Here is a 27,865-nt window from a genome sequence, read left to right as displayed (position 1 = left end):
GTGTTCAAAGTGAAGTGTTCGTTACATAGAGTGGCTCTCTTAGCTTGTACCTGTTCACACTGGTTGTTTGGAAGTGCCGGTCAGTTTTCTGATACCCATAGTATTCTCCCTCTGACTGAGCACTTCCTCCCATCAGCCTAAGGGTACCGTTACACTTAGCGACGCACCAGCGATCCCCAACAACGATATGACCCGGTCAGGATCGCTGGTGCATCGCTAAATGGTCACTAGTAAGCTGCCAAACAGGCAGATCTACTCACCGACGCAGCAGCGATCCAGCAATCCATACGACCACGGCGGTCGTTGGTATCTTGTCACACAGCGTCTATTCAGACGATTCCCGCCTGTGTCCATGTGTTCTGTGTCGCCAACGAGGTCGCTCGTTGGTGTCAAACACTGCGATGTGCGCTGGCCAGTGGGACACCAGCGATGAAAAAATGACCCAGGCCATTCGAGCACGAACAGCGAGATCGCAGCGGGGGCCCGGTCACGACTGCGTATCACATGTAGCAAGATCGCTAGCGAGATAAAAATAAAAAATGTACTCCCAGTGGATATTCTGATCTAGCACTGCAGAAATTGGGAGTGTTGGGGTAAGAAGAGGCTGCTCAAGCTGCTGTCCACGCTATCTGATTTAATACTGGAGATACCAGAGTGTGCAGAGGTAAGAGGCTACTCACACTGCTGTCAACCCTGTCTTTCTGATCTAATAATGGCGATACCAGAGGGTGCAAAGTTAAGAAGAGGCTGCTCACACTGCTGTCCACCATGGCTTTCTGATCTAATACTGGAGATACCAGGGGGTGTCGAGGTAAGAAGAGGGTGCTCACACTGCTGTCCACCATGGCTTTCTGATCTAATACTGGAGACACCAGGGGATGCCAAGTTTAGAAGAGGCTGCTCACACTGCTGTCCACAATGGCTTTCTGATCTAATACTGGAGATACCAGAGGGTGCCGAGGTAAGAGGCTGCTCACGCTGCTGTCCACCATGGCTTTCTGATCTAATACTGGAGTTAACAGGAGCGCTGAATCAAGAAGAGGCTTCTCATGCTGGTATCTACACTGTCTTTCTGATCTAACACTGGAGGTACCAAAGGGTGCAAAGGTAAGAAGAGGCTGGTCACACTGCTGTCCACCCGCTAAATCTGATCTAATCCTAGAGTAACTAGGGCTGCTAAGGTAAGAAGAGGCCACTTCCACTGCTGTCCACCACATCTGTCTGGTCTAATACTGGAGAGAAGTGGCTGCTCACTCTTATGTCTGCCATATCTATCCGACCTTTTTGTGGAAATATCACGGGTGCTGAGACAAGACGAGGTTGCGCACACCACTGCTGTTAATCACATCTATCTGTTCTTATACTGGAGATATCAGGGATGTGGAAGCGAGAAGAAGCTGCTCACACTGCAGTCCACCATATATTTCTGAATGCTGAGCGGCTGCTGTGACCTGGTAATAGCTTGACTGTATGTTGCATAAATTATCTCCAGGTCACAGCAGCGGAGCTCCCTACTGCACATGCTCATAGGCATCTGTCCTAATATTTTAATTGTTTGGCTATTACCTCACTAAACAAAATAAGTGTGATTCGCTAACTATAAAGTATTTAAGAATGTATTTATAATGCTATTGCTTTTGTTGTTTTTATTCCTAGAAAACGTCTGCAAGAACAAGTTAATTTTATTCAAAATAGCAGCTATGTGGAAACAGGGGCATAAGGGTGGTGCACACTGTCACAGTTCACAATCACATACAGGCACACAGAGACAGAACAAGGAGTCAAGCATAATGGTGCAGGCGACCTCCAGGTCCCAATACATATCACTTCTATCAGTTTGATAAATTACTCCAATTTGAAAAACCTCACTGTCGCTTATCTTGTTGACTTTGGAGATCTAAATCTAACCTGCATTAATCTGCATCACTCAAATTGTGTGCTGCCCTTCTGTCTCTACACATGTCCATTAAAGTCCAAGCTTTGTTCTTTCTCATGATCAGTAGTCCAGAGCCAAAATGCTTAGATTTATCCTTCAAGGTAGGTGCATAATGGGTTGTGTCTTTGCAGGACAAGTTGTACTACTTTGTGGCACTATGAGGGCCCTCACTGCCACAGTGCCCCATGACCATGTTGTGGGGAGCCCACTGATGGCATCATTGAAGGGTTTAAATGGAAACAATTATAGATTTTTCTGATCCCAGCTGTTCGTGAGGGAGCCCACCACTGCAAAAAAGAAGTGTTTGTATGATCACCATGTTGTACAGTATGGCATGATTCCATGTCTGTGCACTAAAGAGGTTAAATTCAAGGAATCATCCAGGATAAGAAACAGCCACATTCTTCTCCATGGACCATGTTTAGTATTGCAGCATATAGAAGGGAGAGTTGCGGGTGGTGCTGGGCTGCTGGTGAGGAATAAGATGAATAGTAATATGTTGCAGTTTATTCCCAACACGTTTCCAGATCAAAACGACCTCTTACTCAGGGGAACCACAATAGTTCTTCATTGTGGTTTCCCTAAGGAAGAGGTTCATTCGACCTGTAAATGCCTTGGGAATAAACTGCAACATATTTCTATTCGTCAGATCCCTCACCAGTAGCCCAGCACACCCGCAACCCTCCCTTCGGAATACATCGACATTGGTTTATCCAACCAGTGGAGCGGGTGCTATTATCTCTGGCCATTTAAGTGATGTGGTCGCACAGCATCAAAAGGTGAGCACAATTGAGTGCATTTACACCGCATGTTATCTGGTTAATGCCCTACATGCGCTTTTTTCCCTCCTAGTCCATAGTAGTATTTTAGCGGATAACTATTTAGCTGAATAGGGCAGAGCATCAATGCCAGACAAAACACATGCTCAGGAGGAATATGGTGTCTGAGAAAGGTGTAAAGAGAAATACCGTATATACTCGTGTATAAGCACAGTTTTTCAGCACATTTTTTGTGCTGAAATCGCCCCCCCCCCCCCTTGGCTTATACACGAGTCAATTGTCCCAGAAGCCGGCTGGGCAGGGGAAGCGGCAGAGTAGTAGGTCACAGGAGGCAGGAGCCAGCCGCTGCTAAAGAAAAATGAACATTCACTGCACTGGCAATGAAAATTCATTTCTCTTATAGCGCGCACAGTTACAGCCGCAACAACCTCCTACTTACCTTCCGAGTGCCCTCGCAGCATCTTGTTGTTCCAGTGCCAGCAGCTCCTGTGGCCGAGCGATCATGTGTTCCCAGTGAGTGGATAGAGGAGAATATTTATTACCTTAATGAGCGGGGACATGTGATCGCTCGGCCGCAGGAGCTGCTGGAAGCCAGAACAGGATGCCGCGAGGGCACGCAGGGAAGATAAGTAGGAGGAATTTTTTTTGGTTTTTTTTATGCTTTTCTCATGGGGGGGCCATGCATTCAAGGATAGGGATGAGGAACCATGCATACAAAGGATAGAGCTGAAGAGCCATGCATACTAGGACAGAGATGAGGAGCCATGAAGACAAGGATTGGGATAAGGAGCCATGCATATAAGGATAGGGATGAGGGGGCCATGCAGACAAGGAAGGGATGAGGGGGCAATGCATACCCGGCTTATACACGAGTCAATATGTTTTCCCAGTTTTTTGTAGCCAAATTAGGAGCCTCGGCTTATACAGAGGTCGGCTTATACTACAGTATAAAAGGTACATTTCTATATGTAAGAAAATCAGGTTTGGCCTATGAAGAGTTCTAGAGGGCTGAACCAAGAAGCACAAATTAATTCTGCTCAATATGAATATTCATATTTTATAGTAATATTCATTTTATCACTTAATATTGAGCAGAATTAAGACAGCTGACTGAGAAGACTTAAGCCCCCGTTACACACTGTGATATCGCTAGCAATATCGCTGTAAAGTCACCGATTTTGTGACGTTGCAGCGATATTGCTAGCGATATCGCTGCATATGATACTTACCTCCGACCGTCTCCCCCGCTGGTTATCGCTGATCGCGCGAGAAGCTGCTGGATCATTTCTCGTCGGTCACTTCCTGCTGGGCTTCCTGTGGTGCCGACGAGCGCCGCATGGAGCCGGGCGGGAGGACGCAGGATCGCCACGTCTGACAGGTAAGTAGCGATCCCCGTCCCCAGCGATGTCGCTAGTGAGATCTACCTGTGTGGCAGCTCACTAGCGACCACTTAGCGATGCACCAGCGATCCTGACCGCGTCATATTCCACCAAAAATGCTGCAAAAAGTGAACATAATGCACAACAATGTACAAAAGACAGATTCAAAACAGCTGACATCTGCCGGGAAAGATGTGGGCTCACCGCCGTAGCCCACATCAAAGGGGGAGACACGACACGCACAGTACATGTATGGCGCATGTCGTGAAGGCGCTAAGTATGTAAATGACAGTAAAACTGCCAGAGAAGCCGATTGAGGAAAAAGACTGCTGGACCTATGTGCTGGAGTCTTCGAGACGTTGTGTGCACATACATTTGTGAGCTATTAACATGAAGAACGTCAATATGTGCAATTGACACTCTTTCCCTACATAGAACACAACTATCCATAAACTGACCGGCACAATCAAACAGGTGCAAGCCAAGAGAGACACTCTATAGAACTAACATGCATAGATAAGCCTTTCAGAGCACAGCTTTAAACATTGAATATATGAAATTGGACCTGTAGAAAATACAACAAATGAAGGTACTTAGCGCATAAATTTGTGTGAGTCCAACAGGCAGCAACAAGGCATACCCCTTTGCTGGGACCCTAAACCTAACATGATGACTCGCCCGGTCTAAAATCCTACAATTATACGGGAAGGCTCAACAAAGGGGTATGCCTTGTGACTGGCTGCTGGGCTCGCTCAAGTTAGCCAATTTATGTGCCAAGTACCTTCATTTTTTAACATGTTTTCTACAGCAGTAATGCAGTTCCAATTTCATATATTCATTGTGTACGTGTTATAGTGTTCAAAGTGTAGTGTTTGTTACATAGAGTGGCTCTCTTAGCTTGCACCTGTTCACACTGGTTGTTTGGAAGTGCCGGTCAGTTTTCGGATACCCATAGTATTCTCCCTCTGACTGAGCACTTCTTCCCATCAGCCTAAGGGTACCGTTACACTTAGCGACGCACCAGCGATCCCGACAATGATATGACCCGGTCAGGATCGCTGGTGCATCGCTAAATGGTCGCTAGTAAGCTGCCAAACAGGCAGATCTACTCACTGACGCAGCAGCGATCCAGCAATCCATACGACCACGGCGGTCGTTGGTATCTTGTCACACAGCGTCTATTCAGACGATTCCCGCCTGTGTCCATGTGTTCTGTGTCGCCAACGAGGTCGCTCGTTGGTGTCAAACACTGCGATGCGCGCTGGCCAGTGGGACACCAGCGATGAAAAAATGACCCAGGCCATTCAAGCACGAACAGCGAGATCGCAGCGGGGGCCCGGTCACGACTGCGTATCACATGTAGCAAGATCGCTAGCGAGATAAAAATAAAAAATGTACTCCCAGTGGATATTCTGATCTAGCACTGCAGAAATTGGGAGTGTAAGGGTAAGAAGAGGCTGCTCAAGCTGCTGTCCACGATATCTGATTTAATACTGGAGATACCAGAGTGTGCAGAGGTAAGAGGCTACTCACACTGCTGTCAACCCTGTCTTTCTGATATAATAATGGTGATACCAGAGGGTGTAAAGTTAAGAAGAGGCTGCTCACACTGCTGTCCACCATGGCTTTCTGATCTAATACTGGAGATACCAGGGGGTGTCGAGGTAAGAAGAGGGTGCTCACACTGCTGTCCACCATGGCCTTCTGATCTAATACTGGTGACACCAGGGGATGCCAAGTTTAGAAGAGGCTGCTCACACTGCTGTCTACCATGGCTTTCTGATTTAATACTGGAGATACCAGAGGGTGCAGAGGTAAGAGGCTACTCACACTGCTGTCAACCCTGTCTTTCTGATCTAATAATGGCGATACCAGAGGGTGCAAAGTTAAGAAGAGGCTGCTCACACTGCTGTCCACCATGGCTTTCTGATCTAATACTGGAGATACCAGGGGGTGTCGAGGTAAGAAGAGGGTGCTCACACTGCTGTCCACCATGGCTTTCTGATCTAATACTGGAGACACCAGGGGATGCCAAGTTTAGAAGAGGCTGCTCACACTGCTGTCCACAATGGCTTTCTGATCTAATACTGGAGATACCAGAGGGTGCCGAGGTAAGAGGCTGCTCACGCTGCTGTCCACCATGGCTTTCTGATCTAATACTGGAGTTAACAGGAGCGCTGAATCAAGAAGAGGCTTCTCATGCTGGTATCTACACTGTCATTCTGATCTAACACTGGAGGTACCAAAGGGTGCAAAGGTAAGAAGAGGCTGTTCACACTGCTGTCCTCCCGCTAAATCTGATCTAATCCTAGAGTAACTAGGGCTGCTAAGGTAAGAAGAGGCCACTTCCACTGCTGTCCACCACATCTGGTGGTCGGGATCGCTGGTGCATCGCTAGGTGTAACGGTACCCTGAGGCTGTGTGCACACGATGCAGATTTGCAGCGTTTTCGCAGCGGATTTTACCGCGCAGAAACGTTGCATATCCGCATTGTGATGTACAGTACCTTTAAAAAAAAAAAAAAAAACCGCTGTGCAGACGCTGCGGATTTTTCCGCGCGGTTTTCCTGCGGTACAAAATCTGCAGCATATTACTTCTTTTGTGCGGTTTTCTATCTCCCGTCTCCAAATCCGCAGGGGGAAAACCGCAATGGAAAACCGCACAAAAACCGCATGAATACCGCGTGAAAAATGGAAGAAATCCGCAGGAAAAAAGGAGATTTTTGTGTACTCACCGTAAAATCTCTTTCTCTTAGCCTTTAATTGGGGGACACAGAACCTTGGGTGTTATGCTGCTGCCCACTAGGAGGCGACACTATGCATAATCTGAAAAAAGATTAACTTTGGCTCCTCCTCTGCAGTATACACCCCTGGACGGCGTCAGCCTTCTCCAGTTTTGTGCCAAAGCATAAGGAGGAACGTAACCAAATAACATAACCATGCCTGTAAGAAGGCTACTATGTACGAGCTCAAGAACAATATGAGAACTCAACAGGAAACAACGGCCCGTAAGGGCAACAGGGTGGGAGCTGTGTCCCCCAATTAAAGGCTAAGAGAAAGAGATTTTACGGTGAGTACACAAAAATCTCCTTTACTCTGTCGCCTAATTGGGGGACACAGAACCTTGGGACGTCCCAAAGCAGTCCCTGGGTGGGAAGCAGTGGACGAATATTGTGCCGACAGTCCCCTAGACTTGGGGTACTGCCGCCTGCAGAACCAGTCTACCCAGGCTCGCATCCGCTGAGGACTGGGTATGAACACTGTAGTGTTTCGTAAACGTGTGTAGGCTAGTCCAAGTGGCCGCCTTGCACACTTGTTGTGCCGAAGCCTGATGCCGAATGGCCCAGGAGGCCCCTACTGCCCGTGTAGAGTGTGCCGTGATACCGGCCGGAAGAGGGGAACTGTTAAGTCGGTAGGCCTCATGTATGGTGGACTTGATCCACCTGGCAAGGGTAGCCTTGGAAGCCGGCAACCCCTTGCGACTACCTTCCGTAAGAATGAAGAGGGAATCGGATTTCCGGAAAGGTGCAGTCCTGGACACGTAAATCCGCAATGCCCTGACTAGGTCAAGCGTATGCAGAGCCTTCTCCACTCTATGTACCGGAACCGGGCAAAGGGAAGGCAGTGAAATCTCTTCGTTAAGGTGAAAGTTGGACACAACCTTCGGAAGGAAGGATGGTACCGTGCGGAGAACCACCTTGTCCTGGTGAAAGGCTAGGAAAGGTCGTCTGCAGGAAAGTGCTGACAATTCCGACACTCTGCGTAACGAGGTGATAGCCACTAGAAAAACCACTTTCTGAGACAGAATGGAGAGTGGAACTTCTCTAAGAGGTTCGAAGGGTGGAGCTTGCAATGCTGTCAGGACCAGATTGAGGTCCCACGTATCCATCGGACGTTTGTAGGGAGGAACCAATCGGGAAACTCCCTGGATGAAAGTCCTTACTTGCGGTTTAATAGCAATGCGCTTTTGAAAAAGGACTGAAAGCGCCGACACCTGACTCTTAAGCGAACTTAAGGATAGCTTGGCATCTAGGCCCGATTGAAGAAAACCTAGTACCTTCGGGAGGTAATAAGGGAGTGGGACTTGTCCATGAGATTCGCACCAAGAAAAGAAGGCTCTCCAGGTACGATAATAGAGCTTGGCAGAGGCAGGCTTCCTTGCCCTGATCATAGTTGCAATGACTGCCGGTGAAAAACCTGCCTGGGTTAGAATCCAGGTTTCAAGGGCCATGCCGTCAAATTGAGGGCCCCTGAATTCTGGTGGAAGAACGGACCTTGAGACAGAAGGTCGTGGCGGTCGGGTAGACGCCAGGGGGCGTCTGCCGTAAGTTGGACGATGTCGGCATACCAAGTACGTCTGGGCCAGTCTGGCGCGATGAGGATGGTCGGAACTCCCTCTTGCTTGACCTTCCTCACGACCCTGGCTATTAGGGGGAGGGGTGGAAAAATGTACAGGAGTCGGAACTGGGACCAGTCCTGGACCAGGGCATCCGCTCCGAGCGACCGCGGGTCGTGTGTCCTGGCCATGAAATTGGGAACCTTGGCATTGAGATGGGATGCCATTAGGTCCACATCCGGGGTTCCCCATCGTTGACAGATCTGGTAAAAAATCTCGGGATGGAGAGACCACTCCCCCGAGTCCATTCCTTGCCTGCTGAGGAAGTCGGCTTCCCAGTTTTCTACACCCGGAATGTGTACCGCAGAAAGAACCGACCTTGTGTCTTCCGCCCAGCGGAGGATATGAGCCACTTCTCTCATTGCCTGGGCGCTGCGGGTCCCGCCTTGGTGATTCACGTATGCCACAGCCGTGGCATTGTCCGACTGTATCCGTATGTGCGAGGCTGCAAGCAAGTGATGAAAGGCTCTCAGTGCCAAGAGAATGGCCCTGATTTCCAGAACATTGATGGGCAATGTCACTTCCCTCGGTGACCACTTGCCCTGTGCCCTGTGATGTAGGTGTACCGCCCCCCAGCCTGTCAGGCTTGCATCGGTAGTCAGGATCTTCCATTGTCCTGAGAGGAATGGCTTCCCTCGTGTAAGCGAGGTTGGTTTGAGCCACCAGTGCAGGGACCTCCTGGTCGATGACGTCAACCTGAACTCCCTGTCGAGGGAGAAGGGGTTCCTGTCCCAAGATCTGAGTATGGCTAGCTGAAGGACCCTGAGGTGAAACTGGGCAAATGGCACTGCCTCTATTGCTGCTGCCATCCTGCCGAGGATTCTCATGGCAAACCGGAGAGATCGAGGAGGACTGCGAAGGAGTGTGCGAACTCCCAGATGGATGGCCAGTGTCTTGTCCTTGGGAAGGAGCACCAGGCTCCTGGTGGTGTCGAATACCATTCCCAGGAATGTTAGAGTCCGAGTTGGGATGGTCGACGATTTCTGTAGGTTGACTAGCCATCCCAGGCGACTCAGAGTGTCTAGAGTGATTGAGACACTGACCTCGCAGTCTTTGAAAGTGGGAGACTTGACGAGGAGGTCGTCCAGGTACGGGACGACTAGAATGCCTCTTGAGTGCAGGACGTCCATGGTGGCCGCCATGACTTTGGTGAACGTTCTTGGAGCCGTGGCGAGTCCGAACGGAAGGGCGACAAACTGGTAGTGGTTTTGGTTGACCGCGAACCTGAGAAACCTTTGGTGGGCGGGAGCAATTGGTATGTGGAGATACGCATCCTGTATGTCTATGGAGGCGAGGAATTCTCCCTGCTCCATGGATGCAACGATGGACCGGAGGGACTCCATGCGGAAATGACGGACCCGTACGTAATTGTTGAGCTGTTTTAGGTCCAGTATGGGTCGGACGCCGCCTCCTTTCTTGGGGACTACAAACAAATTTGAGTAGAATCCTCGGAATCTCTCGTTCGCGGGAACCGGCACCACAACTCCTGATTGAAGGAGAGAGGAAACCGCTTGGTGGAAGACACGAGCCTTTTCTGGTGGTGTTGGAGGAACAGAAAGGAAGGACCGGTTCGGTGGAACGGAAGTGAACTCTATCTTGTATCCGGAAGACACTATTTCCCTGACCCACCTGTCTTCTGTAATAGGCAGCCAGACTTGCTGAAAGAGTAAAAGTCGGCCGCCTACTGGTGGGGTGTCTTCCGGAGGTCTCGAGTCATGATGAAGTGAAGTTCTGAGGTTTTCCTCCCTTGGGTTTCGCTTGGCCTGCTTTCGACTGCCAAGCCCTGTCCGGTCGCTGCTGCGTCCGTGGGTTGTCTCTGCGTGGAGAACGGTTGCGGTTTTGCACTGGGCGCGAAACAGACCAGCCCGAGGAATTCCGAAAGGATCGGAATCGCGTCTGGTTTCTTCGTTTGAACGTGCGTTTCGGTTTTAGTTGAGGGAGAGAGGTACTCTTACCCCCGGTGGCATTGGCTATCATGGTGTCCAACTTTTCGCCGAAAAGTCTACCAGTAGAATACGGAAGTCGCGTGAGGGACTTCTTTGAGGCCGCATCCGCTTTCCATTCTCGCAGCCAGAGGATGCGTCGGATCGTGATGGCGTTTGATGCTATTCCCGCTACACCTCTGGCGGAATCCAGGGCTGCATGAATCATGTAGTCTGCTACCACTGCCATCTGGACCGCTTGGTCCGAGAGTTCAGGATTTGAAGCCTGAAGACCCTCCTGTAGTCTTTTGGCCCAAGCTAGGATGGCCTTGGCTGCCCAAACTGAAGCAAACGCAGGGCCCAGAGAGGCGCCTGCCGCTTTGAAAATAGAACGAGCCATGCGTTCTACTTGCCGGTCTGCTGCGTCCCTGAGGGTTGAGCTATCCGGCAGAGAGAGTAAAGTCTGCGCTGCTAGCCTAGAAACCGGAGGGTCCACTTCAGGTGGATCTGCCCATTGTTTGGTGTCTTCCTGTGGGAAAGGGTACTTCGCTTCCAGATATTTGCGATTAGCGAATTTTTTGTCAGGCTGCGCAAACTGTTTGGTAAGTATTTTCTCAAACTCATCGTGATTAGGGAAGACCTTAGGTGGTTTTTGAACACTTTCGAAGCAAATCCTATGTTTTGGGACTTCCGGGGGCGACTCTGGAATTTTTAGCACCCGATGAATAGAAGAAATTATGTCCTCAACTAGCGCTGTATTGCTAGGGGGAGAAGGTACCACGGACCTGACCGTTTCATTATCTGAGTCGGAGTCACAGATGCTAGGAGGGATAGCTATTACTAGAGAAGAGAGAGAGAGGATTCAAAAAGATTTAAATAAACTGGAGAAGTGGGCAGCAACTAACAGAATGGTTTTTAACAGGGAGAAATGCAAACTACTACATCTGGGCAATAAAAATGGAAAAAGCATATATAGAATGGGAGGAATAGGGCTAAGTGACAGCACATGTGAAAAAGACTTGGGTATACTAATAGATCACAGACTGAATATGAGTCAACAGTGTGATGCAGCAGCAAAAAAGGCAAATGCAATTCTAGGATGTATTAACAGAAGCATACAGTCTAGATCACGTGAAGTCATTATTTCCCTCTACTCCTCTTTGGTCAGACCTCATCTGGAATATTGTGTCCAGTTTTGGGCACCACATTTTAAAAAAGACATCAACAAACTGGAGCAAGTTCAGAAAAGAGCGACCAGAATGGTGACCGGTCTGCAAACCCTGTCTTATGAGGAAAGGTTGCAGGATTTGGGAATGTTTAGTTTGCAAAAGAGAAGACTGAGAGGAGACTTAATAGCTGTCTACAAATATCTAAAGGGCTGTCACATTGTAGAAGGATCAACTTTATTCTCATTTGCACAAGGAAAGACTAGAAGCAATGGGATGAAACTGAATGGGAGGAGACACAGATTAGATATTAGAAAAAACTTTTTGACAGTTAGAGTGATCAATGAGTGGAACAGGCTGCCACGAGAAGTGGTGAGTTCTCCTTCAATGGAAGTCTTCAAACAGAGGCTGGACAGACATCTGACTGGGATGATTTAGCGAATCCTGCTTTGAGCAGGGGGTTGGACCAGATGGCCCAGGAGGTCCCTTCCAACTCTACGATTCTATGATTCTATGCCCTCCGAATCCTGTGCCTCACTAAGGTGATCCCTGGAGGGCGACCTGGGGCGGGGGTCTTCTGTGGTGGGGGATCCCTGTGGTAAATTGCACTGTCTGTCTGTGGCAGGGGACTGCCCAGGAGACCTGGAATGACGCTGTCTCTCCCTAGAGGGGAACGACCTTGTGCTATAGTGCGACTCAGGTGATCGAGACCTGTGAGTCCGCTTACGTCTGTGAGAGTCAGAAGCAGCATGTTCCTGAGACAAGCTGTCCGTTTGCTGTGTACCGTCCATAGCCGGGGTCCGACTCTGCAGAGCTTGCAGCAATGTAGCAGTTAGGTTGTCTATGGACTGTGACATAGACTGAGACATCTGAGTTGCCCATTCCGGCGTGGCCTGTGACACTGAAGCGTCAGTAGGGACTCCCTGGGGTTCTGACCCAGAGTTCTGGATGCAGACCCGGCAGTGCGGATACGTGCTGCCACTAGGGAGCGTGGCTTTGCAGGCTGTGCAGAATGCATAGAAACATTCCTGCCTGGTTCTCTTCCTTGAGCCCGGCATAGTGCACAGAGGCTGGCTATAAGGGATCGTACAGGGGTGGCTACGCAGAGGGAACCCACAGAAAGCCTTATAGGAAGTATAGATTCACAGCTGAGTAATGAGAACCCAGCTGTGAGCTTACCCCACCGGTGTGCCCCTAGGTCCAGCGCCGACAGATCCAAGTTCTGTGCCCCCCGGAGACCGCTGTGATGCTTCTCTCCTGGATCTCATCCAGAAAAAATGGCCACCGGGGCTCTGAGGAGAGGGAGGAGGGGGCGGAGAGCTGAAAAGGGCGCGCTGGGCTGTGTAAAAACGCGCCCTTTCTGCCTCAATCCGCCCCTTCTATGACACTCCAGTGTGTCATTTTGGTCATCCGGGGGGCGGGCCGGGGGGAGGGGAAAAGGCGGCGGCTTCAGCTAGGCCGAAGCCGCGGTCTAAATTTGAAGCCTGATGCCCAGGAGGGCTCCAGAGCGGCGTGGTAGTCCGGGGGGGGGGGGGGGGCGGATTTGTACCAGACCCCCCCAGAACGGTCGACTGGATAGCGGTGGGGGTAGCAGGGGTAGCGGTTTTTGTATGGGGGGCCCCTGAAGGGCTATGGAGCCGCTGCTGCTGCAGAGACAGGGACGCAGCAAAAGCCCTGTTTCTGCTGTGCCATCCAGTCCGCACCCTCCCCCGGCCCCCACAGGATCCCTCAGCCGGCCTGGGGTCCCTGGAAGCTGCGGAATGCTGCCTGATCTCCGACCCTACCTGAGGCGTCTCAACCTAATACCCCCTGCGGGGGATTAGGGAGGGTGCGTCTGTCACCGTCAGGGGGTCTTCATCCTCGCCTCGACCTCAACCCAGACCCCTTAAGGGTGTTGGGGAAGGAGGGGGGTCTCGACCTCGAACCAGGACCCGAGGGACTGGGGAGGGAGCGACATGGGGAAAAAAACCACCTCAACCTCAACCGGGTACCCCTAATAGGGGACCGAGGAGGGAGCCATGCCGGGAGTCTCGCTGGAGACCCACTTTTCTTCATCTGTATTTCCGTGAAAAAAGGAAAAAAACGGAAGAAAAAAGGTGTGCCTCCTTGCGACACTAAGCAAAAACTGGAGAAGGCTGACGCCGTCCAGGGGTGTATACTGCAGAGGAGGAGCCAAAGTTAATCTTTTTTCAGATTATGCATAGTGTCGCCTCCTAGTGGACAGCAGCATAACACCCAAGGTTCTGTGTCCCCCAATTAGGCGACAGAGTAATGCAGGTCATTTGACCTGCGGTTTTCTTCCATTCTGCACGGAAAAATCCGCAGGGCTCAAAACTCCGTCTGCACTCAGCCTTATTGTAACATCTATCCTTACCAGTAACAGGTAAGCAAACATATATCATTTACTGCTTTTTATTAAGCTTATAAATCATATCCTCATCTTAGTCAGCCCTTGTAACTTAATCTATAGCTCACAACACACAGTATGATGCAGCCACCACAAGACCCCCAAACAGTATGATTCGGCCCACACAAACAGGATGATAGGCCGCACAGCTCCCCCCACACAGTATGATGGACCCACAGCCCCCCCCCCCCCCCCCAAACAGTATAATGCCCCTACACAAGGTATGATATGACAAGTGACTGACAAAAAATAAAGAAACTAAATATTACTCACCTCAACCCAGCTCCCTCACCCCCAGAGTGTGTACAGCAGCTCCGTACAACTAGGGTTATCTAGTAAGGTCTCAGATGCACCGAGGCAGCCAACTAATTCTTGTTCCACTATTGTATTCAACAATATCTGTATTCTGAAGATGCAGATACCATTGAAATTGTGACACCTGCTGGGAGTGAAGGTGGCTGTCCTACAACTCAAATGATAGGCAAACACCACTACTTCCAGTCTCTTGTAATCTGTTAACTCATTGGTGGTACACTGTCCCCCAACTCATGGGCGGCACAACACTACTTCCAGCTTTTGCCATCCCCCAACTCATGGGTGTTACACCACAACTTACAGCTCTCACTTGGTCATCACTCATCTCAAAGATGGTACACCACTAATTTACATCCAAGGGGGCTGATCCCAATCTCATGGGCGGTATATCAGTATCTCCAGTCCTCTTGGATATCCACCAACTCACGGACAGTACACCTGGCTGTCCCCACAACTTACAGGCGGTATATCCAGGGCCGGCTACAGATTTTTGTGGACCCAGGCGAAAGAGTCTCAGTGGGCCCCTTTAACACATACGACGATTCTTAATGCACAGATACAGAAGAGAAATATAGGGACAGTACAATGCCAAAGATTTCACTTACTTCTTACATTACATGAGTGATATATATTGTAATTTCTACAATAGGTCAGAAACCAGACAGTATAGTCCTCCATACAGTATTATGGGCACCACATAGTGCTCCATACAGAATAACGAGCCCCATTTAATTCTCCATACATAATAATGAGTCCCATACAATGCTTCATACAGTATTATGGGCACCATATATTGCTCCATATAGCATAATGAGCCTCTTATATTGCTCCATACAGTATTATGGGCACCATATATTGATCCATATAGAATGAGTCCCATACATTATTATGAAGAATATTTAGAGTGTAGAGTCCTCAGTGGTTGATTCCTTTTAATGGCTAACTGAAAAGAAGGTAACACATTGCAAGCTTTCGAGACTACTCAGGTCTCTTCATCAGGCTGGACTAATACAAAATCCGAAGAATAACATATTTAGACACAAGACAGCACATAAATAACTCAATAGATATCACAAGTGATGTGAAGCGGAATAGTCATTGTGGGAGAGAGATAAGCACAAATATTGGAGCAGTTCATAGATAAGCAGTGTGAAGGTTTTATTGCCCTCTGATTGCCGGTCTGATTCTGTGTTGTGATTACCCCAGAAGGTCTGAGGGGCAAATTCCTTAATTGATGTAAAAAGACATAAATCCATGCGACACATTAATACCTGCGCTGAATGTGTCAATATTTGTACTCAGAGATTCTTCTCTCTCTGAGACTTGAAGTTACCTTTTAATACAAGTAATATAATGTCCATCATGCTATGACCAGGGATACAAAAATGTTTTGCCACAGATAGATCCATGTTCTCAGTTTTTGCCTGGTCTCCCCCACATACAGAACCCCAGTAGGACATTTAATACAAATAATTAAGTACACCACATTAGATGTGATGCAGCTGAACGTACCTGGGATCTTGTAGTCCTGATGCGAGTTGGGGATCTTTATCTTGTCCGTGGTCATTATAAATGGACAGGTTTTACATTTTTTCTGATTGCAAGGAAAGGTTTCTGCAGATGTTGGGAGAGGACATGGAGCTTCTGACAATGATGCTTCTTAAATTTGGGGGCTGCCTAAAACACAGCAGTGGGGGGTCTGGAAATATGGATTGTAATCGGGCATCTTTTTGCAGTAAAGGTTGTAATTTCTGTGCAGCTCCCCTTAGCACCTCCAGATTTGGATTGTAGGTGACCACTAGAGGCACCCGGTTATTCTCTTCTTTAGCTTTGTGATGTAGCAGGTGATTCCTTGATATTCTGGTGGCCCTTGTAATTTGGTTTTCAATTATTCTTGGATGGTAGCCCTGATTCAAAAAGGTTTTTCTGAGGCGACATTATTATGGGCACCATATACTGCTCCATATAGAATAAAGAGCCCCATATAAAGTTCCATACATAATGGGCCCCATATAAAGCTCCAAACAGTATATGATGGGCCCCATATAATAATTCATACATAATGGGCCCCATACAATGCACCAGTAAATGCTGGGCCCCATATATTGCTCCAAACATTTAAAAAAAAAAGAAAAGAAATACTGTATATACTCGTGTATAAGCCGACCCCCCTAAATTTGCCACAAAAAACTGGGAAAACTTATTGACTCGCATATAAGCCTAGGGTGGAAAATGCAGCAGCTACTGGTAAATTTCAAAAATAAAGACACCAATAAAAGTAAAATTAATTGAGTCATCAGTAGGTTAAATGCTTTTGAATATCCATGTTGAATCAGGAGCCCCATATAATGTGCCATACAGTCCATGATGGGCCCCATAAGATGCTCCATACAAAATACGCCACATATAATGCTGCACAAAGGTTAATAATGCCCCCATAAGATGCTCCATAGAATAATATGCCCCATATGCTGCTCCATAAAGGTTATGGCCCCATAAGATATTCCATAGATTATGCTCCATAGATTATGCCCCATAAGATGTTCCATAAATTATGCCCCCATAAATTGCTCCACAGATTATGCCCCCATATGCTGCCCCATAAGATGCTCCATAGATTATGTCCCCATATGGTGCTCCATAGATTACGCCCCCATATGCTGTGCCATAGATTATGCCCTATATTGCTGCTGTCGCTGCAACAAAAAAAATAAAAAATGACATACTCACCTCTCGTCGCTTGGGGCCCGATGCTAGTGTCATGAGCAGGCGGTGACAGGATCTGATGTCACCGCTGGCTCAGGACCCCGGCACTGGAGATATTTACCGATCCCCGCTCCATGGCTGTGCATCGCTCTGTCTGTCGGGTCCCTCTGTCAGTGACGTTGAGGTAGAGGGAGCGGTGCGCACTAACTACATCACTGCGCCCTCTGACCTGAACATCACAGACAGAGGACGCGGAGGAGAGGACAGCGTCAACCGGGGACAGATGAATATAGCTTATAATTACCCCCTCCTGGCGCGGTCTCTGCTGCCCCCCTGCTTCTCCTGGTCTCCTCAGAGTCATCTTCTGACTGACTGTTCATGCAGAGGGCACATACTAGTGACGTCATCACGCCCTCTGACCTGCAAAGTCACAGTCAGAACATGCCAGAGCGGAGGAATTGGGAGCGGTAAGTATTGCAAGTACTGGGGCCATGAGCAAGTGGGAAGGGGCACACTCGCGGGCGCTGGCACCGGGCGGAGGAATTGGGAGCGGTAAGTATTGCAAGTACTGGGGCCATGAGCAATTGGGAAGGGGCACACTCGCGGGCGCTGGCACCGGGCCCCCATAGAGCGCAGCAGTCCCCAACAGCGTTTGGACCCCCCAGCCTGCTCAGGATCCCGGCACTTGCTCGGGTGCTGACGCTGGCCCTGGGTACACCACTACTTCCGGCCCCTTGCCTGTCCCCCAATTCACTGGCAGTACACCACTACTTCCAGCACCTTAGCTGTCCCGATCTACTGGCCGGGCAGAAAAAGCCAAAAAGACAGGTATGGCCTGCAGGCCAGTTGCCCTGGTTCTGTTATAAATCATAAAGACTTGTCCCACTGCCTGTTAGTTCTTAAAAATACTATAAGCTATCAGTAAGGGTGAAGTCGTGTAAGCCAGAAAGGCGTAAGGTTTTATCTTCATGATGGATCCTCCTGTTTTCAAATTAATTTTTAATAAAAATATGATTTGTGGGGATTTAAGTGCCGGAAAATCAATTTTTCTTCTTGAGCTCTATATTAAACAACAGTAAATGTAAATTTGCACAATATAAAAAGCATAAACTCACTACGTGGGTGGCATGGTGAATTCTATACTGCTCGTCAGTCTGAAGACGCTGCTGCAGCTTTTCACTGTTCTTAGCGATGCAAATCTCCTAAAATTACAAAAAATTAAAAAAAAGCCAAAACCACAGGACAGAAGGTTAGTAATGAAATATAAAAGGAAACTTAGTCAGTTAAAGTGAACGGCAAATACAATTTGGGACTAATTATTGCTTTTGACAATTTCCTTGAACTGAAAAAGATTTTTTTTAATAAAATCTCGACAAAACAATCCCTGAATTCAGGAGAGGAAGCATTTCGTTCACAGAGTGGTGTAAACAGAAAATGATCTAGTAATTTTCAACCTCTGAATATAAATGAGGTTTCCATTCCCAGAGAGCAGTTATGAAGCTGGATACACAAACTAAAATCTAGCGTTGCCTACTATTCTTTTGGCTATTTTTTTTTTACATGACTTCTAACAAGCAATCAAAACGTGTGAAAAATATACAAGACAGAGGTCTATAACAGGAGAGCTACTGAAAATGTAAAGGGTTAATGCAGAACAAAAAAACTATAGTCATCTGGTTATGTGCAGAAGAAGTGACTCTGAACCCCTCCCCTGGTCCTGTAGTATTACAGCCACTGTTGTGTTGTGCTCCTCAGCCCCTGGCAGCTTATAGATAGCGACTAGTGAGGAGCGAATGTGTTCGGATAACGTGTTATCTGAGCATGCTCGGGTGTTATCCGAGTATCTAGGGCGTGCTTGGATAATATTGAGACTCTGCGGCTGCATGATTTGAGGTGGATAAGAGCAGCATGGTAACAGATCCTGCTTCTTACAAGGCGGATGCCAGCTGTGTTTCATTGCAGGATTCTGACTGTAACTGCAGTGACTGGAGTTTGCTCTGATTACTAAAACTTAAAAGGGGTATTCCCGTCTCCAAGATCTTATCCAAATATGGCACTGCAGTAAGCTTAGGTTTCCATGGTTACAACCACTCACAGTGACAGCGGTAAGTGGTCGTAACCATGAATTCCTAAGCTCCTGCAATGCACTGCACATGGGATAAGCAACGTAGCTTATCAGAAGAACTATAATACACTTCTAATTGGAGGTATTTGCGAATATTATTACACCTAATGCATATTGAGACAGGATCTTGGAGATAGGAATACCCCTTTAACCATTTAAATGCTGCAGTCAATCTCTAACAGCAACATTTAAATGACATTATTGCCAATGCACGCACAAGGGCTTCTCTTGGCCCTCCCTCCATCATGTCAAACCGATGGACTAACAATGGTGCCAAAGGCCTGTTGAAGGCTCCTGTAGCTGCCATCTTAATCCTCTTTTTAAGTCCAGGCAGGCATCTTTGGAGAACCGCAATTTCACTGGGTACAGCAATACTATGGCATTAAATGATGACAGATTCAAGCAAAAAAATAAAGCAAAAAGAGAGGTTTAAAATAAATAAGAGTCAACTATACCTTTTTGTTTCTGAGGTAGGCTTTTTTAGCTGAAATTCGGCCTCGCTTTGCCTCCAGCTGCCGAACTTTTAGCTGAAGTTTATGGAACTCTTCCCGCTGTAAATGTATGGACGATGCCATGTCTTCTGTTGTAGGCATTGCATCCATACTTTCATACGCATCATAGTAAACCACTTCTTCTCTTTTCTCTGGGGATAATGGAAAATGAAAAACACGTCAGTGGACGAAAAAATTTATTTGGGCATTTTTTAAAGGGGTTGCCTGGCCTTAGGCTATAAGTTTGCAATCACTCTAAAACCCTCACATCATGCGTATTGTGAGAGTTCTCAGGTGCCAGGAGCGGTGTGTGAGTGACCAAAAGGATGATTTGCATACAAATGATCACATTGCGACTAGACGTGTGTAGCCTAGCTCAATGCAGTGGATTGAGTGAGGCCGGACAAGTCTAGTTGTAATATGGTAGAAAGTGAGCAAATTGCTTACATGCAATAACATGACCGCCCAAATCCTGGAGTAGCCTCACAGTGTGCGTGATGTGAGGATTCACAAGTCTGCAGAGTTGTACCCAAAGGCAGTAAAACACCTTTAACTATGACTGATTCAGGGTCAAGCAACAGACAGTGCTAACGTTCTTTTGCTTTTCAGAAGTCATCTAAAAATAATAAGAAAAAAAGAAAAAAAAAAAAAGAAGAGTACAGCTATGGCTTGTCCTACTAATTTTATCAAGTGATCAGATTGCCCACGCTGGGCGCCAGGAGTCTCCAACTAGTGGCTTTTCATTCAGTAGGTAAAACCCACTGCTGTACACATATCTGTACCACAGCCCATGTAAAATGGGTGTCATGGCGGAATCTCGTATGTGTTCCCACCATTGAGTCTGCCGCTCAGCTTATCCTCATATCTGGCTGCCGCGGCGGGTTCACGCAGCACTTCCCAACTGGGCTGCACACCCGTTTCCACATGGATAAAGGGAGGCACGGCCAGATCCTGCAGGAATTTAACCCTGCTGTGTCCTGAATGGTATGGATTCCAAGGAAATCACCAACCAGCAGGTACTATATTAGGGAGCTCCTCTCTCCACTCCTCACCTCATCTAAGGTTCTAGCTCAGTCTCTGTCTAGATTACTGTAAGGGCTCATACTCACTTACAAGAGCCTCGCACGATTCTCTTGCGAGTCTCTCACATGAAAACCCGGCACAGCCGCCGGCAATGGGACCAGCGCATGCGGCTACATGTATTTCTATGTAGCCGAACGCTCCAGTCCCAGTGCCATCGGCAGTGCCGGGTTTTCATGTGAGAGTCGTGCGAGTCTCTTGCAAGTGAGTGTCGTGCGAGTCTCTCGCAAGTGAGTATGAGCCCTAAGGTGCACTCTTGTATTGTCTCTTCTGTTTTCTGATCCGGCTTACCTACCCCATTTATCCTTCTCTCGGCTGTGTACATTGAACCCGTGCTTCGTGCCCTGGCCCCTGGATGACTACCATGTCTTTGCCTCTGTCCCCCTGTACTTTGTACCAATGTCTCAGCTGCACACCCGGGGACTGCCCTGGAGTGGTACCTGCTGACTACCGGCGACAAAGCCTACCCTCAGCAACTGAGGCAGTAGAGAAGACCAGGTTGTAACTTCGCTACACACCTCCAGGGTAAGCCCGGCCCGTGGTGTAGTGGTCCATACCCACCAGTCATACAATGGGTGCCTAAGCAATGTTACAAGGTAAAGGCTGAAAGGCCCGCCGTTATCCATCAAATCTTGTGTTTTGTATTTTCATATCATTTCTCAAGTGAAATAAAGCTATAATTTTATATATGTCCTGGAAAACCCCTTTAGACTTTACTTAGGTTTGAGTTTGCTCCAAAAGCTTCCAATTCACTGAACGAACTGGAAGTGAAGTTGCCATCCTGTGAGATTGGGTAAAGAGAAAAATCACCTAATACCAAGTGTGTAATGTAGAACAGAAGACGTGATTATATCATGATCTTCAAGGACACTAGAGTTGTGTATTCATGGAAAAAGTCAGGTTTTCCCTCTGGTGTATACGCGAGATGTGCTTCCACTTCTGCACATGTTCTGACCTGAGATCTGCCGCTTGATGCTTTCCAGTTGAGCCGTTAGCAGCAGCTCCTCACACTTGAGAATCTCAAACTGTACTTCATATAGCTGGAGCTGATGATCGTAATAATCCGCCTCCAATTGGTCTAATACGGCTATTGCTTCTGTTCCACCATGTAAACTCTGCATCTAAATGGTAAAAAAAAAAAATAATCTTGGTTAGCTCATAGAAGAATATATGCGAGAACCTTACCTAATAAGGAGATCAGTCTGCTATTCGCTTGTTTGTGTCCTATGCTTCCTTGGCTTTCAAATTAAAACAAACAAGTAACAGGCTGGAATAAGAAAAGCTAAAAGCCCCGGCTCCTGTGATTGTGTGCAGGCACAGAAGATAGATGTGGCACTAAAGTGCTGGCACTAAGCAGCAAGTCTCCATTCTCATGCCTGTGTGAAGAGCTGGACACTAAAAACAAGCACAAAACTTTCATAGTACGACTTCTTTTGCCTTAGTTATTTCCATGGCTCCGTTAAGGGCAAGTCTTGATGCCCGTTTTGGTGGATACGGATGGAAGCCCTGGATGGAAACAAGAGCACACTGCTGCAAATCAGTGGGAACAGGCCATAAAGCAGTGACCGGGACCAGAAATCACCGACCAGCAAAGAACCAGGAAGATCAACAAACAGCGAGGAGGCAAGCATCTTCTTTGGTGGTGGGGTTTTCAAGATCAATGTTCAAAAGCCCACCGCTCACCTGCCTCCAGCCTAGCTGCTTGGCAGGGACACGGTGCTCCCCGATAATCAGCTCCGCCCTCATCAATACAGCTACCAGAAGCAGCTTTACTCCTGAATCATCAGAGGAGCGTAGGGGCCACAAAGCTGGCCAGATCCAATTTCAGAGCAGCGCTCTGCTCATTGCCTAGAAGACCAGCCACCACTGACAGTCTGCAGCAGAGGCAGACAACGAGCAGTAAAACCAGAACATTAAAATTCCCTCTGTTCTTGAGAACAGAAAGGCTTTTTAATAATAAGTAAATTACAAAAGTGGATTGTTTTTACTAGCATTTTGTAATTTTAACAATTTATCATGCTGAGACAAGCCCTTTATTGATCTGTCAGAACTCATCCTTTAATCAGAGTGCCATGCACTACTCTCTTTTATGCCCTAAACTTCAAATAAAAGTAGAACACGTTTCAGGTAAACTTGCATTTTACTTGTTGAAATCCCTGGAGATTATATATATCAGTCCAGTGGGCGGTCCTACTAGTGACTGACAGTCTACACTGTATAGCGGTGCATGCAAAGAGCGCTGTCATTCACTAGTAGGACCGCCCACTGGACTCATATCCATACAAACAGCAAGGAGGTCAATGAATAAAATGCAAGGTTACCTGAATCTCCCAACAAACCTGTGTATCATTCGGCTCCTCTTCTTATCTATACCGTGCTGTCCACAGACCGGCCTTGTCTGTACAACGTGGACAGGTTCATTTCCAGGTTAAACTCATAATGCACGCCTAAGGCATAACTAAGTCTCAAGTCAGGTCCCTGTGTATGGAGCCCACGCAATAGCCAGCAGATGCCATCTGTGCTACACAACCAGCATCTGCCTACAGCAGAAGCATCTGGAGCTTTCTCTTATTGCTCCTGTTCAACCATTTGAATGCCACTGCCAATCACTGACAGCAGCATTTAAATAACGCTACTGATAGTTTATGTGCACTGCGTCCATCGCAGGGTGCTCCTCCTGTGAAGCCCAGCTTTCTATGTGAACGTACTGTAATTTCCACTATATATATATATATATATATATATATATATATATATATAACGATAATTGTGCCAGTAATTTTTTTCCTGCACAATTATCACAAAAACAAAACCCCTCAAAGTTGCAGAAGTTTTTTTTTTAATCATATTTGTAATTTGTTTCCATTTTTCAGCACATTATGTGGTAAACTGAATGATGTAATTGAAAATTAAAACCCATCCCGCAAAAAAAAAAAAAAAAGACATTATTTAATTGTAATCTGCATTGCATTGCTCCCCTATCTTTAACATGGTGGGCGCATGGTATAGCGCTTGTACGCTTTCGTGTGCTGCGTTTTTCTCCAGATGTGCGCCCAGGCGCTCCAGATGCAACAAGTTGCATTTTTCTGTGCACCCAACTGCTGCCAAAAAACGCATGCATGTTAGCGCACGGAATGCGCAAAAAAACAACAGTACAGTCTATGGGATCGCACGTGTGCGCTAGGACATGCGCACGCATGCGTTTAAAATCGCATGCGTTTTTATAGAGTTAACATGGCGACAAACTGGTTAAATCGCATGTGCAAAAAAAAACAGCAAATGCATGCAAAACGCTTAATGCGTTTTTTGCATGCATTTGGAATACGCACGAGGCGCAGCGCAAAAAACCGCTAGTGTGAAAGTAGCCTTAGAGCTACAAACAGGAGGCTCACTTCATGAATGCTTTTCCAAATCTGATGTGTACCCTAAAGGGTATGTGCACACGGCGACATTTACACACCAGGACAACCACTGAGCTTTCCCAGGCAAAGCTGCTTCAGGAAACTCAAGGTGGTCATTTTCCATAGGCAGCTTCACCAGTACCATTGCTGGTGGCGGCTTCGCCAGTGCCATTGCTGGTGGCTTTCAATTTTTGCTCTTAGGTATACATAGCATACACCTTCCCAGCGGAAAATGCCCCAAAAAATGAACATGGCACTTCTTTTAACCACTTCAAGGTTTCCAAAACCCCTAGAGCAGTTAAAAGAAGTGAAATAAGATGGAACAAGTGCACAGAGAAGTCAATTTGACATTGCTGCACATCATGTTCATTTTATGAAGAGTTGTTGTGGCATATTTTTAGGCAGATTCTGGGTGCAATCCACTGGAAAAAGATACCATGTGCACATACTCCAGCAAGTAACAAGTACGGTTACTAATGGCCAAGCATAAAGCTTACCGAATCTCAATGAGACCTGCAAGCAAGTGTCAATGGTCGATGTGGCACTCCACACAAACCCCCATGACTACTTCCCCAGTGAACGGTACTAACTACAAGTAATCTTAGGCTTGGATGCACAGTAGAAAACCTCTGGAAAGCGGAGACCAAAATAAAGGGATTGTAGACAGGAAACAGCCAGTGTACATGAAAAAGAACCTAGTTTTCATATTAAAAAGTGTTGTCCACTACTAGGACAACCCCTTCTTGATCAAAATGTTTGGCCTCCATAAAATAATAAAGCCTATACTCCCCTCTCGTGCTGGGTGAGCGCTGGCGTCACTGCCCCCATCTGTGGACAAATCGATCATGAAGAGGAAGTCCGAGCTGCAGCAGATGCCTGGATTCCTCTTTATGTTCAATTTTTCCGAAGGCAGAAACAGTGACGCCAGGGCTGATTGGGCGCCGGCATCACAACACCGCACGAGTGCCTGGGGTGAGCGAGTGCCAACACTGCAGAAATGGCGTCAGCATGGGAAGTGAGTATAGGTTTTATTATTTTATCAGGGCAAAGCGAGGGGGTTATGACAAGAAGTCCAAGCAGTGGGCAACTTCTTTAATGTATTTAATGCGTTCTGACTTTTACCCCTCACCCCACATTCCTGCTTCTACCATATTGACACTGCAGGGAAACTGAACACTAGTTGTAAGGTCTTCATGGATTACAGCTCTTAAGGCCAGGTCACACACAGCGAGATCGCTGATTTTGTGACGCCACAGCGATCTTGCCAGCGACATCGCTGTGTGTGAAATGGATCAGTGACCGCCCCCCCGCCGGGTATCGCTGATCGCGCTCCATCGTTCTGGGCCGTTTTTTGATCGTTGGTCTCCCGCTGGCCAGCACACATCGCTGCGTGTGGCAGCGAGAGACCAGCGATCAGCGATGCTGGTTTCCAATGTAAACAGCGGGTATCCAAGAGCCGCGTGGCTCTTGGTTACCCGCTGTTGACCTTGGAAACCAGCTTGCTCGCTGGTCCTGATCGCTGGAGGGGCTGTCTATGTGACAGCTCACCAGCGATCAGCTTAACAATGTCCCAGCGATCCCATCCATGTTGGATTGTTGGTGGGATCGCTGGGACATCATTATGTGTAACGGGGCCTTTAGCCTTGTAATAAATAGGCACTGACCACACCAGATGTCCCCCACTACCCCTCTGTGCAGTTTTCAGTTACCTCCTCCTTTAGTGCATGCTTCTTTTGTTCCAGGCAGATTTCTTTTGCTCTCATCAATTGCAATGTCTCTTTAGATACCCCGTACTGAAGTTTCTCCATGCGCTCCACTGCTGCCGTCCAGGATGTTTTTCCAAACTTTTTCTGGTCTGCTCGCATCCGATCGAAAACAGCTTCATATACAAAAATATATAAAAAAAATTTTTTTAAAGTGAAGAGAGAAAGAATCAAGACCGTAAGAAACAAATAAACTTTTCTTGGAAATTGTAGCTAAGCATAAACCACTAATTACGGTGCAGACCATGGAGCCTTTTTAGCATGAAAAAAAACAAAGGAAGTGTAGCCGCCTTTTTGACGAGAGAAAGGAGGAAAAAAAAAAAAAAAAAGCAGATGTAGACATGTAGACAGTAACAAGGGCAACTAGCAGAAGACAAGACTAAGCTCATCTAAACTGGTGAACCCTTAGTTCATTTTCCCAATTGGGTTTGGCTGAAAAGGCATTGTCTCATGCGGACCACCCTTGTCCATACGACCTATTGGGGCATATGAATATAAGAGAAAGAGGTGAAGTGATGTCCCCCGCTCAGTACCCATCTTCTGAGAAAGAATTAAAGTGGTTGTACAGCTCTGGCACACAAGTCTGCAGACACTTTTTGTGCATCTTCACAGCGCGCACTGTCAGGATTCTTTTTTTCATTCCATTATATAATTTGGTGGGTTTTGATTTTTATATACTTTTATTATATTTTGCATTTTTTCTGCATATACCTCATTGTTATTTTTGCCAAAGTTTCCTATGACATCACTCCTGTGCCCAACAAACAGGATGCAGTGGATGGTGCTCATGTGCGCCACCGTGGAACCTTTGCTCTGTGGTGGGGCGCATGACAACCATCCACTGCACCATTGCTGTCAATCAGTCACTTACAGCTACTCTTGTTCGGAGCTTTAGCTTCTATATCATTGCACAATATCGGCGGTTTATTGAGGGACAGTCAATCCTTGCTATTCCTGCCCATATCTCCCTGGGCACTGCTTACTTTAGTATAGGAAGAACCCTGCCTCAAAAACACGTCTTTTCCAGACTTGCGTTCCACTGTGGCACGCATGTTATTTCTTGCCTGAAATCCGATTTTCTGGATATCTCAAACATCACTTCTGGCGGTGTGATCCACCGTGGCACGCACCCCTCCTATGATGATGTCATTTATATCTTATCTCCGGCAGTGTGGTCCACCGTGACACGCACTCCTTCTATGACGTCATTTATATGTCATTTCCGGAAGTGTGGTCCACTGTGACACGCACCACTTCTACGAAGATGTCATTTATACGTAAATTTCAGGCAGTGTGGTCCACCCTACTCTGTTTTTTACAAGTTTTTAAGACCATTTAGTGCTTTTTATATCGATCAATGAAGTTTACTCTATTATTTTTGGCTATATTGCAAGTCTTCATTTCCTTTATGGTTTACTGGCGCTGTTATATACACCTGCTCTCTTTTTCTTCTCTCCAAATGTATATATGTGTACGGCACAGAACTCCCAATCATTGTTGCAGTGTTGGTTCACCCTCGTACTGTACCTTCTCATGTACGGCACCATAGAATCAATGGTTCTATGAAAATAAATAACTATAAAAATGTCACAATATTTAACACTTAGAGAACGGTGTGGGAAAAACCCAAAATGGCCAGAATTTCTGTTTTTAATTTATTAGGCTACTTTCACACTTGCGTTTTTTTGCTGCTCGTTTTTTGCGCACACAAGCGCATGAAAAAAACGCATCATGCGTTTGTGTGCGGGTTTTGGTGCCTTTTTTTTTAAAAAAAACGCATGCTTTTTTTGCGCATACATGCGCACCCATAGACTATAATGGGTGTTTTGCTGTAAAAAAACGCATTGCGTGCGCATGCGTTTTTTGGGGGCAAGTCGGACGCACAAAAAATGCAACAGGATGCATTTTGTGCACCCGAGCGCACACTACAAAAAAAACGCATGCGCACACAAACGCGTACAAACATGTGTATGCGCACCTAAGCGCACCCATGTTAAAGT

General features: G+C 47.2%; 1 protein-coding gene across 1 annotated transcript in view; it reads right to left on the bottom strand.

Moving 5' to 3' along the window:
* JMY (junction mediating and regulatory protein, p53 cofactor) overlaps positions 1 to 27,865 on the bottom strand; it is an 85,862-nt gene that overhangs the window by 19,817 nt on the left and 38,180 nt on the right. Inside the window, exons 4-7 of the mRNA XM_073584159.1 lie at positions 25,812 to 25,981; positions 21,657 to 21,822; positions 19,586 to 19,773; positions 18,121 to 18,207 (exon numbers count right to left, since the gene is read on the bottom strand). Coding sequence (XP_073440260.1) covers positions 18,121 to 18,207; positions 19,586 to 19,773; positions 21,657 to 21,822; positions 25,812 to 25,981 — 611 coding nt within the window. The remainder of the gene's footprint in view (positions 1 to 18,120; positions 18,208 to 19,585; positions 19,774 to 21,656; positions 21,823 to 25,811; positions 25,982 to 27,865) is intronic.

The sequence above is a fragment of the Dendrobates tinctorius genome, unplaced genomic scaffold (genome assembly GCF_039654945.1).
Source record: "Dendrobates tinctorius isolate UK_male_01 unplaced genomic scaffold, ASM3965494v1 ptg000083l, whole genome shotgun sequence".
Lineage (NCBI taxonomy): Eukaryota > Metazoa > Chordata > Amphibia > Anura > Dendrobatidae > Dendrobates > Dendrobates tinctorius.
The sequence above is the reverse complement of the archived record's forward strand: the minus strand, read 5'-3'. Positions and strand labels throughout refer to the sequence as shown.